At 37.2% G+C, this 18,040-nt stretch overlaps 1 protein-coding gene across 11 annotated transcripts in view; it reads left to right on the top strand.

Moving 5' to 3' along the window:
* LOC101674547 (protein NPAT) overlaps positions 1–18,040 on the top strand; it is a 69,813-nt gene that overhangs the window by 10,690 nt on the left and 41,083 nt on the right. For 10 of the 11 annotated variants that reach the window (XR_001181519.2, XR_006605956.1, XR_001181518.2 and 7 more), the window contains exons 2-6: positions 7,148–7,266; positions 11,958–12,018; positions 13,506–13,578; positions 16,270–16,310; positions 17,335–17,595. Coding sequence is in view for 3 of the 11 variants with exons in the window: in XM_004764407.3 (XP_004764464.1) it covers positions 7,148–7,266; positions 11,958–12,018; positions 13,506–13,578; positions 16,270–16,310; positions 17,335–17,595 (555 nt within the window). In the remaining 8 variants the exon portion in view is untranslated. The remainder of the gene's footprint in view (positions 1–7,147; positions 7,267–11,957; positions 12,019–13,505; positions 13,579–16,269; positions 16,311–17,334; positions 17,596–18,040) is intronic. The other variant, XM_004764406.3, reaches the window with a different exon arrangement.

Raw genomic sequence — 18,040 nt, 5'->3', positions numbered from 1 at the left:
TAATTATTTTGGTCCAATGTCATTGTTTTGCATGTGAGTATCCAGTTCTCCCAGCACCAGTTGTTGAAAAGACTAGTATTTCCCCCATTGAGCTGATTTGGCACTGTTTTTGAAAATCAATTGACTGTAAATGTCTAGAATGTTAATTTTGTCCCATTGATCCATATGTCTATCCTTTATGCTAGTACCGCCATTGGTTGCCATTGCTTTGTAGTATGTTTTGAAGTGGGTAGGTGTAAGATTTCATTTTCAAGATTGTTTTAACTACTCTGGGTCCCTTGTTATTCCCTATGATAGTTAGGATCAGTTAATCTCTGCTCAAAAGGCATCTAAGATTTTGATAGGAATTGTGTCGAATCTAATATTGACAACTGAATAACATTAACTCTTCTAATACATAAATGGATAAACCTCTCTTGATTATTTAGTCTTCTTTAATATCTTTTAGTAATATTTCTAGGTTTTAGTAGGATCATACACTCCTTTTGTTAAACTTAATCCTAAATATTCTTTTTGATTCTGTTGTCAATGAAATTGGTTTTTTTAAATTTCATTTTTGGATTGTTCGTTGTAAGTATATAGAGATGCAGCCGATTTTTGCAAAGTCATCTCATATCCTGAAGCCTTATTGATGTCATTTATTGACTTTAATAGTTTTTCTGTGTGTACATGGATTCCTTAGAATTTTCTATTTAGGATTTCATGTTATCTGCAAATGAGGACGTTGGGGTTTTTTTCCCTTTCCAGGGTGGATGCTTTTTACTTTAGTTTCTTTCCTAATTGCTAAACTAGAACTTCTAGTAGAGTGTTGCATAGAAATTATAAGAGCAGACATGGTCTTGTCCCTGATCCTGTGGGCAAAGCTTTGACTCTTAAACCTTGGAATATTAAGTAAGCTGTGAGATTTTCATAAATGCCTTTATCAGGTTGAAGAAATTTCCTTATAGTCTCATTTTTTATCATGAAAAGGTGTTGGATTTTGTGACATGATTTTTTTCTATGTGTGTTGAGATAATAACGTAGTTTTGTCTTTTATTCTGCTAATACAATGTATTCGGGCAACTTTACTCAGTTCACTGTAATAAATCAATGTAATCATTGATTTCTTTTTGTTTTAGTGAACCAGTCTTGCATTTTTGGCACAGTTGCACTTGGTCATGGTGTATTATCATTTTCAAATGTTAATAGATTTAGTTCATTAGTATTTTGTTAAAAATTACTACATTTGCTTTTTTATAAGGGATACTGGTTTGTGGTTTTCTTGCGATGTCTTTGGTTTTAGTATCAAATTATTAATAGTATCAGCGATTGAAATGAGGTGGCTTCTTTCTCTCTCTTTTTTTTTTTAAAGAATTGGTGAACTTCTTTCAACATTTGATAGAATTCACCACTGAGGCCATTTGATCCTAGGCCTTTCTTTATGAAAAGAGTATTTATTACAGCCCAATCTGTACTTGTTCTAAGTCTATTCAGATTTTCTGTATATTCTTGAGTTGATTTAGTTCATGTCTTGTCTAAGAAATATTTGTTTCACCTGAGCTTTCTGAATTGTTGGCACACAACTGTTTATAGTATCCATTTATAATGTAATTTACTTCTGTAAGGTTGATAGTAATGTCCCCTCTTTCATTCCTGAACTTCGGAATTTGAGTCTTTTTTTTTTTTCCTTTGTCAGACTCTCTAAAGATTTGTCGATTTCTGTTGTTCTTTTCAGAGAATCAACTTTTTGTTTCATAGACTTTTCTCTATATTTAAATTCTCTCATTTTTCTTCTCTGATAACTTTTTTCTTCTTTCTTTTGGGTTTAATTTGCCCTTCTAGTTTAGAAAATGGAAGGGTGGGTTATTGGTTTGAGATCTTTCATCTTTGAAATAAATGTATTTACAATATAAATATACCACTAAGCACTTCTATAGCTGCATCCTGTATGTTTTAATATGTGTGTTTTTGTTTATCTCAAAATATTTTCTACCTTCCTTTTGTTTTCTTCTTTGATCCTTTGATTTTTTTAGGAGAGTGTTTAATTTCCGCATATTTGTGAATTTCTTATTACTGGTTTTGTTTTTGTTTTGTTATTTGACAGAAAGAGACTACTGGGGGGGACACAAGGAGGGGGAGTGGGAGAGGGAGAAGCAAGCTTCCCAATGAGCAGGGAGCCAGACGAGGGACCCATCCCAGGATCTGGGATCATAACCCGCGCCGGAGGCTGATGCTTAACGACTGAGCCACCCAGGCACCCCCTTATTACTGATTTCTAATTTTAGTCTTTAGTGGTCAGAGAACATACTCTATATAATTTCTTTTTAAGTTTATTGAGACTTTATGTCCTAATGTGTGGTTCATCCTGGAGGATGTCCATGTGCACTTAAGAAGAATGTATATTTTGCTGTTGTTGGGTGGAGTACACTTAGTGTTCAAGCCTTCTGTTTACTTATTGAGCTCTCTAGTCTATTACTGAAAGTAAGTCTGTAACTTTTATTGGTGAATTTTCTAGTTCCTATTCCACTTCTGTTAATCAGCTTCATGTTTTTTGGAACCTTGGTTTTACATGCATAGTGCTTGTAATTGTTACCTTTTTTGTCTCTACTAACAATATTTATCTTAATTTTTCTGATACTGGTATAGCCTCTCCAGCTCCTAATTAGTTACTATATGAATGGTACATCTTTTTCCATCCTTTTATTTTCAAACTATTTGTGTGTTTGAATGTAAATTGTATTGTCAAGAGCATGTACTTGAATCATATTTTTTATTCATTCTATAAGTGTAATTTTTTATTATTTAAACCATTATCATTTAATGTAATTACTGATAAGGTAAGGATTTTGCCTGCCATTCTGTTGCTTGTAGTCTATTTGTATTTTATGTTTACTTGTTCTGTTACTCTTCTATTACGGCCTTTATTGTGTGTTAAATCCAATTTACCATTTTAATTCTGTTGTTATTTTTCCTTTTTTTTTTTTCCCTTAATTTTTATTTTAGAGAGCACATGCATGTGAGCAGGGAGGGGGCAGAGGGAGAGAGAGAGAACCCTAAAGCAGACTCCCCACTGAGCCCAGAGTCCTGTGTGGAGCTCTGTTCCAGGCTCCCAAGATCATGATCTTAGCCAAAAACAAAAGTTGAACATTTAACCAACATTTAACCAACTGAGCTATCCAGGTGCCCCCACAATTGTTGTTTCCTTTATATTTTTTATTTTTGAGTTATTTTTTTAGTGATTGCTTGGAGGTTACAAGTAACTTAAAATAGTCTTGTTTGGATTAATACCAACTTAATTTAAGTAGTATATAAAAACTTCACTCCTGTGTAACTCCTTTCTCTTCTCCCTTCTTTTTGCTTTTAAGGACATATAAATTATATCTTCATCATTATGATTACCAACCCACATTTATATTTAACTATTCTATACAGTTGTCATTTAAAGCAGAGGGGAGTTACAAACAAAAAGTAACTAACACTGTTTTATGTTTACCTATACAGTTACCTTTATTAGTGTTTTTTTTTTTAACATGGATTTGTTTCAATGTCTAGTGTCCTTTGATTTTAAGTTAAAGAACTCCCTTTAGTATTTCTTAAAGGGCAAGTTGGCTAGCAACAATGTCTCTGGGTTTTGTTTCATTTTGTATTTTTAATGTAAGAATAGTATAATGTCTCCATTTTGAAGGGGTTTTGTTGGTCTTGGTTGAGTTTTTGTTGTTGTTAGCACTTTGCCTCATCTCCCTGCCTATGGCCTCCGTGGTGTCTAAGGAGAAAAAAGCTGTTAAACTTACTGAAGATCACTTGTGATGCCATGAGCTGTTTCTCTCTGCTGTGCAAATTCTCTTTGTCTTTTAGCAGTTTCATTATGAGGTGTCTAGGTATGGATCTCTTTCAGTGTATCCTACTTGGAATTTATTGAACTTCCTGGATAAATAAATTAATGTGTTTTCTAAAATTTTGGATGTTCCTTATTTGGATATTATTTCTTCAAATATTCCTTCTGCCTTTTTCTGTCTCTTTTCTTGGACTTTGATTATGCTTATGTCAGCATAACTGATGGTGTTCCACACATCTCAAAGTGTGTTAATTTTTTCTGATACTTTTTTGTTTTTATTCCTTATGCTAGATACTCTCATTTGATCTGTGTTCAGGTTCACTAATTCTTTCATCTGCCTCTTCACATCTGCTTTTGAGTCCACCTCTAGGGAATTTGTCATTTTAGTTGTTTTACTTTTCTTTTCTTTTCTTTTTTTTTTTTTTTTTTTTTTTTTTTTTTTTTTTTTTTTTTTTTAGATTTTATTTATTTGACAGAGAGAGAGAAATCACAAGTAGGCAGAGAGGCGGGCAGAGAGAGAGGGGAGGAAGCAGGCTCCCCGTGGAGCAGAGAGCCCAACATGGGGCCCAATCCCAGGACCCTGAGATCAGACCTGAGCTGAAGGCAGAGGCTTTAACCCACTGAGCCACCCAGGCACCCCAGTTGTTTTACTTTTCAACTCTAGAATTTCTATTTGTTTTTTTGTAAAATTTGTGTTTTTCTTCTTTTTGATGAAACATTGCTCTCACAGCTTTCTTTAGATATTTAGAAATAGTTTTCTTTAGTCCTCTGAGCTTACGTAAAACAGCTGATTTTGGGGATGCCTGGGTGGCTCAGTCGGTTTAAGCAGGGAGCCTGCTTCTCCCCCTGCCTGCTGCTCTCCCTGTTTGTGCTCACTCGCTCTTTCTCTCTCTCTCTGACAAATAAATAAATAAAATCTTTAAAAAGAAAAAAAAGCTGATTTGGGGGACACCCAGGTGAGGCAGGGTTAAGCATCTGACTCTTGGTTTCCCCTCAGGTGGCGATCTCAGAGGTTGAGCCCAGCTTCAGGCTCTGCACTCAGTGCGGTGTGCGCTAATGTTTCTCTCCCTCCCTTCCTTCCTTCCTTCCTTTCTCTTTCTCTCTCTCTCTTTTTTTTTCCTCTTTTTCTTTCTCTTCCTCTCTCTTTCTCTTCCTCTTTCTTTTCTTTTAAATAAATATTTAAAATATGAAATAGCTGATTTAAAATTTTAACTCTTGGCTTCCTTAGGGATGATTTTTATTGACTGCTTTTATTTTTGCCCTGTATATGAAACATACTTTCTTGTTTCTCTGCATATCTCTGAATTTTTTTGCTGGAAATTAGACATTTTAAGTAATACAATGTGTCACTCTTGTAATAAGATTCTCCTGCCTCCCCCATGTTTGTTAGGGCTCTTTACTGTTGTTTTAGCAGTTGCTGTGAACTGCTGCCTGAACTAAGTATGTAGAATCGATAGTCTTTTGAGTTTATATTCTATGATTGGACTTTGTTTTTTTGTTTTGTTTTGTATTTTTTGTTTTTTTTTAAGATTTTATTTATTTGACAGAGAGAAAGCACAAGCATGGGGACCAACAAAGAGAGAGGGAGAAGCAGGCTCTCCACTGAGCAGGAAGCCACATTCGGGGCTGGATCCCAGGAACCTGGATCATGACTTGAGCCAAAGGCAGATGCTTAACCAACTGAGCCCCCAGCAGCTCCCAGTTATTTTCTTTAATTGCTTGGAGTCCCTGAGTCTCCCACTGTTTCCTCAAGGGCTGGTGTGTATGTTTAGGCATGCTTCACCATTCAGCTGAGCAGTTGACAACTCTGTTTTAGCCTTACTTCCTGCTCACTCAGCTGTATTGGTCAGCCAGAGGTGAGGGCTTAGGGTCTTGTCAGATCTCTTCTGAGTACGTACATGGCTTGCGCACGCCCTTCTAATAGCCCGTGAGTATATCCTGGCTCTTGAGAGTCTGCTGTGGACTGCTCCTACCCCAGCTCTGTGTGTGTTTAGCTTGTTTGTCCCGCTCTTCGTCACAGGCAGCTGTAGTAGTAAGCAAATTCCTGCTGATAGTTTTAAGAAAACATCTTAAAGAAGTTTCTTTGTACAGGGTAAATTCTGATTCAGTTCAAAGACCAGCCATGCAAGTGGAGGTTTTCCGATAATTTTCCCACAGATCAAATTATGACAGTGTCTGGGAATGGGAATGGGTCTTTGGAAAAATTCCAGCCCTGTCTGATCTTCTGTTTTTCTCAAATGCTTCTAAGACTTTGGTTATTTTCCGAGTTCTGTAAAAGTTTTCCTTTTTTAAATAATTTGTGCCAGTGTTCTCATTGCTTTTATGGAGGAGAGGATTTTTAGAAGTCCTTATATTGTCATTCCAGCTGAAGCTGCTCAGAATTTAGAAATTAAAACTGAGTGCTATGGGAAATGGTTGCAGGGCTTTACACAAGGGAGTAATTTCACCAGATTTGATCCACAAGTCGAGGCAAGTGTGATGCTTTACACATGAAGCACCTTAATCCTGGAAGATATGTGCAATTTTTTTTTTTTTGCCCCAAATTACAGTTGTTATTTTAATCAAATAGAATAAGAACCTGGCCTTCCGATACCAGGTCAAATGTTCTTGCTGTACTATGCTACTGTTTTGAGTTGTGGATTTAGGTAAACACCAATAATGCTAAGAAACAAAAGAACCAAGGATAGGCTGCTAGTCAAGTCAGATGAAGCATTCATGATGTGCAGGTACCGCGTGCTGATTGTTCTGTAAATGTCAGTTAGATGTAAATGCTCAAGTTTTATTGAAATAGTGTTTTGATTCCTAAACGCATAAATTAAAAAATCAAAGGAGTGCCTTTCTTTCCTTTCCTTCAAAGCAGATCTTTTGTTCATTTTTCTCTTAAACCATTAGGCAGTTAAATGAAATGAACAAGTAAATAGCAACGTTGGGAGAATATAGTTTTGTGATTATCCAGAAACTTACTTTTATAAGTGTTTGCCAGCCTGGTCAGTATAGAGGTTATGGGGTAGAAGAACGTTGATGATTTCTTTATTAGTTTTCCTGTTACTTATCATTACTTATAGATTCGCTTGCAAGCATTACTGTGCATTAATTTACTTGATCAAATACTGCATGTTTTTAGTTTCTCTGTGTCAAATAAATAAATAAAATCTTAAAAAAAAAAAAAGACTACTTTGTCCTGCAGCACAAACTAGTGGCACTGGGCAAGGCTGCAGAAACCCAGCACGTTCCACCCAAGGTTCCATTTCTGATATGAAACTGCATTTCTGTGGCCTTTTGGTGAAAGTACAGAAATTACTGGAATTACCTGACCTTCTGTTTCTCATTTAGGTTACTTACAACAGGAAAACCTCACTTCTACCTGCCAGACTTTTATTTTGGAAAGTTCAAATTTAAAAGAATATGCGGAACATTGTACAGATGAAGGTTTTATCCCAGCCTGCTTACTGGTGAGTGCTTTGTTCCTGAAGGGAAATATTTCCTCATTGACCAACATGAGACACTTTAAACACCAGTCTTAATATCAGCTCATTGGTAGTATCAAAATTGGTAGAGATTTGATAGTATTCATGCGTGGCTAGAGAGATCTAAAGGCGGCAGCTCTTCTTTTCACACATTTATGCCAAAACTTGGCTTCTCCGAATCAGTTTCAAAATGACCCTCTCAGGGCACCTGCGTGGCTCAGTCAGTTAAACGTCTCCTTTTGGCTCAAGTTGCGATTTCAGGGTTCTGGGATAGAGCCCCACGTCAGGCTCCCTGCTCGGTGAGGAGCCTGCTTCTCCCTCTGCCATTTCCCCCACTTGTGTTCTCTGGTGCACACATGCTGTCTGTCAAGAGAATAAATAAAACCTTTTTTAAAAATAATACTCTCATTTCTTTTTTCTTTTTCTTTTTCTTTCTTTTTTTTTTTTTTTTAAGATGTTATTTATTTGACAAAGAGAGGCAGCATAAGCAGGGGAGAGCCCAATATGGGGCTTGATCCCAGGACACCAGGTTCATGACCTGAGCCAAAGGCAGATGCCTAACCAATTGAGCCACCCAGGAACCCCAGCACTCTCAGTTCTAATTAGTTCCACTACTGCTTGTCTTGGGGCTCATTTGTTTTCTGTGTGCTGTTGATTATACAGTTGTGTCCCTCCAAAATTCATGTTGAAACCCTAACCACTGATGTTGTTATACCACTGTGGTGGTATTGAGAGGTGGGGCCTTTGAAAATTAATTGGGTTTAGATTAGGTCATGAGGTTAGGCCCCTTATGAAGTTATTATTGCCTTTACAAGAATTGGAAGAAAGGGATCTTTCTCCTTGAAGAGACAGAGGGGATCCCGTGTGAGCATACAGCAAGAAGGGAGATGTCTAGAAGCCAGGAAGTTGGCCCTCACCAGGAACCAGATTGACCAGCACCTTGATTTGAAACTCACCAGTCTCCAGAATAAGAAATGCCTGTTATTTAAGCCACCTGCTCTATGGTATCTTGTAGCAACCCAACTTTTTCCTATGTCTGGTTGTTTACTTAGACAAATAAAAAACAACTGTTTTGTTATCTTATTGTCCCCTTTTTAGAATATCACTAGACCAACAGAGCATCATTTGGAATATAATGGACATATTTTGGAGCTACATTATTTGACATAGTGTTTTGTTAACTTACTTTGAACGTGTCTCCTTAGATTCATTTCAGTTGTCACAGACAACCTGCTTATCCATGGAGGAAACCTGAACAAAACTGATAAAGAATATCAAACATACTGTGTTCATTTAAGGTGTCAGTTCTCCCCATTTTGATCTATATATCCATTACAATCAAAATCTCCACAAGCATTTTTATAGATAGCAACAAGCTGTGATTCTAAATTTTATATGGAAAAGCAAAGGAACTAAAAGAGCCCAGATAATTTTTAAAAAGGATGGGTTGGAAGACCCCCATTACTTAATTGTAAGACTTAAAATCTCTGGTGATCATGGGGCGCCTGGGTGTCTCAGTCGTTAAGCGTCTGCCTTTGGCTTAGGTCATGATCCCAGGGTCCTGGGATCAAGCCCTGCATCAGGCCCCCTTCTTAGTGGGATGCCTGCTTCTTGTGTTCCTTCTCCCGCTTGTGTTCCCTCTCTCACAGTCTCTCTTTCTCTCTCTCTCCCTGTCAAATAAATAATCTTTAAAAAAACAAACCTCTGGTAATCAAGATTGAGTGGCATTAGAGGAAGGTGAGGCAGGCACTTAGATCAGTGGAACAGAATAGATCCCAATGTAGATACAAACAAAACTGATTTTGACAAAAGTGCAAAGGCAATTCACTGGAGAAAGACTAATTTTATCAGCAAGTGGAAATAGAACAAGTAGACATCTAGATTCAAAAAAAGGTCCTCTACACATACCGCATACAAAGATTAACCAAAATAAAGATAGACCAGAGGTACAATGTAGAACTATAAGATTTTTTGGAGAAAACACAGGAAAAAATTTGTGTGAACTTGGGTTTGGTGATGAGTTTTAGATGTGACACCAAAAGCACTGACAATAGAAGGATAAATTGGTAAATTAGACTTCGTAGAAATTTAAAAATTTTGCCCTACAATAGACTGTTCCAAGAATGACAAGCCACAGGCTAGAAGAAAATATTTACATTATCATACATGTGATAAAGGATTTATATCCAGAATATCTTCAAAAACTGCTACATTTTTTTTTAATGAAATTAATGGACAAGAAATTTGAAGATGGCCATAAGCTTATGGGAAAAAACTTCCACAAAAGGAAAAAATGCTCCAAATCATTTGTTACTGGAATAAATACAAATGAATACTCTAAGGAGATACCAATGTATATCTATTAGAATGGCTAATTTAAAACACAATTTTAGGGTGCCTGGGTGGCTCAGTTGGATAAGCCTCTGCCTTCGGCTCACATCATTATCTCAGGTCAGTGTCCTGGGATCGAGTCCCACATCAGGCTCTCTGCTTGGCAGGGAGCCTGCTTCCTCCTCTCTCTCTCTCTCTCTCTCTCTCTGCTTGCCTTTCTGCCTACTTGAGATCTCTGTCAAACAATAAAATCTTTAAAAAATAAATAAAACACAATTTTAAAAACTGTCAGATACTTGGCAGTAAGGATGCAAAGCAGCAGGAACTCACATTCGTGGCTGATGAGAACATAAAACGATTACCACCACTTTGGAAAACAGATTGATAATTGTTTATAAAGGTAAACATACATTCCCCATGTTACCCAGCACTCGTACACCCAGGTGAATTGAAAAATACGTTCACATAAAAATCTGCACACTAATGTTCATCTGTGATGGTCAAAAACCAATAAGAAAACCACACTGTCCTTCAGCCAATAAGGGGATAAACTATGGTACAGCCATAGAAGCAAATACTACTAAGCAATAGAAAACAACACACTGTTGATTGACACAACAGCATGAATGAATCTTAAATAAATTTCTCTGAGTTCCTCTAAATTAGCCATTTTCAGCAAATAAGTGAAACTTATTGTATATAACTGGAGCCAGGACTCTCTGGGAGGAAGAAGATAAAGATAAGCCTAAGAACAAAACCTGTGGTATTGAATCATAGTCATATTGTAGTTAATCATAGAGATATCACTGTGATGCCATATTTGGTATCTGTACAAATCTATATATAAATATAATAAGTAAGAAATACGATCTATGTATTTGTACAAATCTATACAGAGACATAGGTGTGTTTGTTTACATGGATGAACATGTCTGTGGGGTTGTGTAGCTCTTCCTGCTGTGAGGGCCCAGCTGTGGTGGCCCCCCAGTAGCTACATGCACCCCTGGCCCCTGTATCTTCTCCCAGTTCTGGAGGCTGGGAAGTCTGAGATCAAAATGCCCCAATTCAGTTCCTGGTGATGACTGTCTTCCCGGCTTAGTAGATGGTCACTTTCTCCACTGTGTCCTTACCTGAATTTTGAGAGACACAATACCAGTTGTTCACAAATTATTAGCTACTACAATTAAGGCATAATGACCAAGTTAGCATTAAGCAAATCGCCAGATGTTTCAGGCTTTAGTTAAGAAACAACAAAGTAGAAATCTTCAGGAAAGAAAAGGAAACTGGTTCCCTGTCCTATGGTAGACATTGTCTTAGACATGTTTCATCTATCCTTATTCTTCACAACAAATGACTCTGCGAATTAAGAATTAACCTCTCCACTTTTATGTGTGAAAGTAAGCCTTCCAGATTCTTATGGCCTTAGATTTAAGTTAATAAAAACCTGCGCTTCAGTAGTAGGAGAAACAGGAAATGAGTTTCAGAGACAATGGAGGTGAAAATAGGAAGGTGCCGATCCTTGAGAACTCTTAGACTCAGCGATTTTTTTCACTTTGTTTTTTGGCAGGTTCACATGGCTTTCAGGGTAGGGAGGGCAAATTAGGGGTGGGTCCTTACCATTTTTAAAGAGTTATATGGGGGCACCTGGATGGCTCAGTTGTTAAACATCTGCCTTCGGCTTAGGTCATGATCCCAGGGTCCTGGGATGGAGCCATGAATCGAGCTCCCTGCTTGGCGGGAAGCCTACTTCTCCCTCTCCCACTCCCTCTGCTTGTGATCCCTCTCTTGCTGTCTCTCTGTCAAATAAATACTTTTTTTTTAAAAGATAAAAAAATTAAGAGCTATAAGACTGGATCCCTACCCTGCAGCTGAAAACTGCTTTTCTGCCTTTGGATTATTTTAGCTAATGAAACATAGTCATAGTGTCCTATTCACACAGGCAAGATTCTTGACTTGTGGATTTCATGCAACCCCTAAGTTAAGTGACTCTTCATTTTTGATAACCTGTTCTTTTTTTTTTTTTTTTTTTTATTTATTTATTTGACAGAGAGAGATGACAAGCAGGCAGAGAGGCAGGCAGAGAGAGAGGAGGAAGCAGGCTCCTTGCTGAGCAGAGAGCCCGATGTGGGGCTCAATCCCAGGACCCTGAGATCATGACCTGAGCAGAAGGCAGAGGCTTAACCCACTGAGCCACCCAGGCGCCCCTTGATAACCTGTTCTTACCTTAATCTTTTCTTCATCAAAAAATCCAGATCTTTTATAACTTTATACAGTGAATGTTTCATGGTAAGAAATTATGAGTAGTATTGCACAATTTTTGTAATGCTTGATCTTTTTCTTTTCAGTCCTTGTTTGGAAAAAACTTGACAACAATTCTGAATGAATATGTAGCTATGAAAGCAAAAGGTAAGAACTGAGGGTCAGGGATTCTTTTCTATTTTATACAGTATTTCTCTAATTGTTTTAATTAGAAATAAATTTTAAAGGCTATTAATGCTTCTTATAATAGCCAAAAGAAAGCTTGTCTTAGTTGTGATGAGATAAGTTTTGCTGGGAAATATTTAATTAGTTTGAGTTGATATTGATTGATAAATGTGTGGCAAAAATCTGAATGCTAACAAATATAACAAAGTAATTTTCTTAAAAAATAAAACTCATAAGTCTAGATATCTAAACTGGTGAACAGGCATTGCTGTGTATTACAGAATTTCAAGTCAAATTTTTAATTTTAAGGTCTTGGTAGTCTAAATCTCAACACAGGAACCAGTCATAAAATTCTGGTTTATAGTTACCAAAATGTAAAATAATACTTGCCAAAGTTAATGTTTTAGGGAAAAAGTTAAAATTATTTTATTCTCTAATACTGATAAATTTTATAATTGACAACTTTAAAAAAAGAATTAACCATAAAATAATAACACTGAAAAAAAGGAAAGATGCTTATCTATTTATTTATTGAGTTTTTGTCTCTAGACAGTTTTGTGCTATATGCTTTCCTTAGTTTTACTTCAGTCCTTAAAATAACCCAGTTACAGGTTGATTATTAAGATCATTTTTAAGTGTCAGAAAACTGAGAATTGGAGAAGCCATATAACTTTTCCAAGATCACAACAATAAAAAGAATATGCTACTGGAATACAAAGGTTTAGTCCCATTTTTTTGTTGGGTAGCTTTCTCTGGTTTGAGTTTTTTCAAAGGTATATGGTAAGGATTTTAAATATTCTAGAAGTTTCCTATCACTGTGGGCTTTTAGAGCCTATCCTAAAAAAATGAATCCATTCCCAGGAATTTTACCTGTAACTCCTAAAAATAGTAACTGGTGGGGCTTTCATTAAGTGGTTGCTGAGCAGTCACAGTGATATGGACATAAAAACATAGGTTGTAACAAAATAATTTCCATAGTCCAAGGAGTTTGCATAACCTTTATGGTATTTATTATAAATCAGATTATTAACTTTAAAATAAAACATGAGGTCAAATATAATGTATTTAAGGTAGTTTGTCTTTTTGGGGTGGCACCTGACTGGCACAGTTGGTAGAGCATGCCGTACTCGATCTCAGGGATGTGAGATTGAACCCCATGTTGAAAGCAGAGATTACTTAAAAATCATTAAAAAAAATTCTTTTTTTTTTTAATACAAAGACGGTATAAAGTTAATCTATAAAAACTTCAGAGGCTTTAGAAATTTCCATTTCCACTCCTATTGCATCTGATACTCAATGGCTTAAGAAAAGAAGGCAATCTCATTTATAGCTTTGCAGGTTATATTACAAAAGAGGCTTATTTCTTAGTTTCCAACATGTCAACAGCTGAAAGAAAAGTTTGTTTTCTTTGTTCATTTTGTGTCTAAATCAAGGGGTGAAATTAAGAAACTTTTCTTCTTATGATCTAGAAACATCAAATGATGTCCCAGCAATTATGTCATCTCTATGGAAGAAGTTAGACCATACACTTTCTCAGATCAGGTAATAAAAAGCCTGTATAGTAAGCTTATCAGAACATGCATGATTTTGGAACACAAACACATGTAGGAAGCTATTCAGGTTTAAATCTTCTTATGACCCACACAGTGCATTTCTGTGATACTGATCTAATTTTAAAATTTACCCTAGAGATTATTGATATTCATTTGGTTTTTATTGGAATAATTTGCCATAAAATGCCTACTTGAATAAAATCTTTAGAAATCAGGACATTGAGGTACATCTGGGTGGCTCATTTGGTTAAGTGGCTGCCATCAGCTCAGGTCATGATGCCGGGGTCCTGGGATCAAGTCCCGAATCAGGCTGCTTACTCTGCTTCTCCCTCTGCTTGCTGCTACCCCTGTTTGTACTCCCACTTGCTCGTTCTCTAGCAAATAAATAAGTCTTTAAAAAGTGGGGGGAGGTGGGCGCCTGGGTGGTTCAGTGGGTTAAGCCTCTGCCTTTCAGTTCAGGTCGTGATTTCAGGGTCCTGAGATTGAGCCCCATATGGGGCTCTCTGCTTAGCAGGGACCCCGCTTCCCCCCCCTCTCTCTCTGCCTCTCTGCCTACTTCTGATCTCTGTCAAATAAATAAATAATCTTAAAAAAAAGAGAGAGAGAAAGAAATTGAGATTTACAGATGTTTAATGACATTTCCAGGTTCCCATAGCAAGTTAGAGGCAGATCTCTGGCTAGAATACAAATCTAATGCCAGTCTTGTGTGAATTCCCTCACATAGTTTCATCTTCATTACTCATGCAAAGAATTGATGTGTTGAATTCATGCCTCATTGGTTCATGCCCTATAAAGAAACAAGCTTGAATAATAATTCTACTTTTTGAATCTTTAATTGAGAATTTCCTCATGGTAGCAGTGCCCACCGTTTACCTAGGTCATGGCCTTGGAATTCCAGTTTTGGCGTCCTTGGATGCCAGTCCTTACTGGTATCAGTTATAACATCTCTTATTTAACTTTAGAATCTAGTATAAAAACTGGAACTTTCTACCCTTTCTCCCAGAGCTACCAGTGAATACCGGACATAAATTCAGCAGGTTCTCTGGGCACCTGGATGGCTTCGTCGGTTGAGCATCCAGCCCTTGGTTTCAGCTCAGGTTGTGAGATCAAGCCCCACTCAGGGCTCTGCACTCAGCAGGGAATCTGCTTGGAACTGTCCCTCTGTGCCTCCTGCTCTTGCTCCCTTTCTCTCTGTAAAATAAATCTTTAACACACACACACACACCCTCCTCAATTTCCTTTCTCAGTTTAAACTGCTAAAATGACTCCAAACGCTTTCTGTTCAGCTTTGTACTACATCTTATTTGATAGTCTTACCTTTTTCCCCCCTTTTCAATTCATTTCTTCTCTTTCAAATAATCTTCAAAAACATTGATAATCTGGGGCACCTGGTTGGTTCCGTCAGTTAAGCATCCAGCTTTTGATTGCTGCTCAGATTATGATCTCAAGGTCAGGGGTTTGGGCTCCCGCCTCAACAGGGAGATTTTGAGATTCTCTCCGTTCTGCCTCTCCCCCTGCTCAGTCTCTCTCTCTGAATAAATAAATAAAAATTTTTAGAAAAATTTTTAAAAAGACATTCAGAGGTACCTGGATGGCTCAGTGGGTTAAAGCCTCTGCCTTCGGCTCAGGTCATGATCCCAGGGTCCTGGGATTGAGCCCCGCATCAGAGAAACTGCTTCCCCCCCCTCTCTCTGCCTGCCGGTCTTCCTACTTGTGATCTCTCTCCCTGTCAAGTAAATAAATATTTTTTTTAAAAAGTTTCTAAAAAAAGACATTCAAAATTTAATTAATACCTGTAAATATTTATAAGTTACTGAGATATCTTATTGACAAGATACTACATAAAAATAAAAGGCTCTTAGCGAGTTATTCTCCAGGTTGATTGGTGCTTCTTAAAAATGCTTATTCAGGGACAGCTGGGTGGCTTAGTCGGTTAAGCATCTGCCTTTGGCTCAAGGTCATGATCTCAGGGTCCTGGGATCAAGCGCACATCAAGCTCTCTCTGCTCAGCTAGGAGTCTGCTTTTCTTTCTTTCTGTCTCTCAAATAAGAAATCTTTTCTGTAAAAAAAATGCTTAATCAGTTTGGTAAGTTTTGTTGTTCCTATTGGTAGAGACTCATCAGATTTCCCAGGAAGATAGTAGTGTCTGTGATTGGGTAACCATTATAAAGGGAGAATCACCTTATATTGTGAGCTGTATGTTTGCTTTTTTCTCTTATTAGAGGCTGGATAGAACAGTTTTATAGTAATAAATTTGATAAATTTAATAAATTAACTTAGGGATTTTGAAGTATTTATAGAGTCCTATGTGAAATCAATTTCTCTGGGAAGATATCTCTAGTGGTAAAAGTAATAACTATAAAATTTTATACATAGCTTTCTTAAATACATTTACTTCCTAAAGTCAAGTCAAATCCTTAATGGGATGTTAAAGCTCTCCAATGCATACTGCACTGAATAGAAGCTTGATGGCTAAAGTCAGATGTGCGTGAGTACTTACATGCCACTTCTAAAGCAAGTAAGATTTGGTCACCCCTCAAAAAAATAAGCTTGTCTTTTTTGTCTGAGAGAGATCTATTACCTTTTCATTCTGTTTATTCAGGTCTGACTGTTACTAAATTAGAGTATGTCTTGGCAGCAGAAATTTTTTAATGTCTAACTATTTTGTTTTATTTGTTAGGAGCATGCAAAGTTCCCCAGGGTTTGTTGCTAATCAGAGAGGTTGGTATTCAATTTTAAACTATAAATAACGTTCAGAATTATTCAAACTTAAACTGTCAAATGGACATTTTCATTAACGGTACATTTTGGTTGTGGGGGGGCACCTGGGTGGCTTAGTGGGTTAAGCCTCTGCCTTCGGCTCAGGTCATGAACTCAGGTCCTGGGATGAAGCCCTGCATGGGGCTCTCTGTCAGAGGGGAACCTGCTTCCCCCTCTCTCTCTACCTTCCTCTCTGCCTACTGGTGATCTCTCTGTCAAATTTAAAAAAAAAAATAAACAGTACATTTGTGCTAAGTATCTATTTTGTTTAAACTACTGCTCTTCTAAGTACAGTTACTATCATAAAAGGAAGTGTTTTCATTTATTGCAGAAATAAGCATTTGAAATACTCCCTATTTTTTCTCATTGGTTCTTATTTATTCACATCTTCTTAATTCTCACTTCATAGGTTTGTTTCTTAATTTGTAGAAGTATTATCAGTATGAATTATTGCAGAAGAAATACACTCATAGATTTATAAAGTTTGTGTGTACAGATGACTCTCAAACCACAGTGCTTTGAACGGCGTGGGTCTAGTTATTCATACTTTTTTTTGTAAATACAGGAGTGTAATGTATTTTCCCTTCCTATGATTTTATTAACATTTTGTTTTCTCTACATTGCTTTATTATAAGAACACAATATAATGTGCCAAATATGTGTTAGTCAGCTGTTGGTTATTGGCACGGCTTCTGTTCAACAGTAGGCTCTTAGGTTTCAGGGGAGTCCTAAGTTGCATTCTCAAAAGTACAGAGTCGGTGCTCTTAACCCCTGTGCTGTACACGGGGCAGCTGTACTCACTTCAGTTTGTTTCACAGGAAATTATGTAATTTTATCATAAACTTAGTTGATACTTTTAAGGGTTTTTTTTTTTTTTCCCTAATCTGTAGATTTCAGATGTTAAATAGTAGGAGTATTACATAGACTTGTTAAAATTGCCCAGAGTACTCTGACAGTTAACATATTAAATACTCATGTGTTTCAGTCCGAACAAGAAGTGGAATTGCAGAAATCAAACGACAGAGAAGGCTTGCGGCTCAAGCAGCTCCCATGAATTCAGAGTTGCTGACTTTAGCGTATCTTTCAGGACAGTGCGCTACTGCTCCTCCCCCGCCGCCTCCTCCTCCTCCTCCTCCTCCTCCTCCAGCAGCTGTGCAGGTTATCCGGCCAGCTGGCCAGATTGCAGCGCCTTTGAGGTCCAATTTTCTAGTGGTCAACCATTCACAGTCACAAGACACAGCTGCCAGTAAGTTTAAATTTTCTTCTCTGAAATTTTGTTTTTAGTCCGATCATATGAATCGATGATATGCTGCACTTCTATACTCATTTTATAAAATTATAGGAAAAAAAAAGACAAAGCCTGAAAGTAGAACACACTTTGGGTAGGTTTGCCTTCAAGTAAGCATATTGCTATACTTAATGAGACATTTTAATCTAGGATTCTTATTTCTCTTCTAATCGCAGGATAGAAAAGACTCTTGTTCTGTTTGATTTTAAAGGAACACACAGTACATCTGACCTCCATAACTTTGTTCATGCCAGTCTGTTCTGTAGTGAGGAATGTTCCTCCAGTACGCCCCCATCTCTGCATATTGCAAATCCCTCCTATTTCTGTGAAGCTGAGAGCTAGGCATGAACTTAGACACCAAGCAGTGTATCTTGATTGTTGTATACTTGAAACTATTGAAAAC

The sequence above is a fragment of the Mustela putorius genome, unplaced genomic scaffold, assembly GCF_011764305.1.
Source record: "Mustela putorius furo isolate JIRA1106 unplaced genomic scaffold, ASM1176430v1.1 tig00000198_pilon_pilon_pilon, whole genome shotgun sequence".
Lineage (NCBI taxonomy): Eukaryota > Metazoa > Chordata > Mammalia > Carnivora > Mustelidae > Mustela > Mustela putorius.
This window is presented reverse-complemented; position numbering and strand designations above follow the sequence as displayed.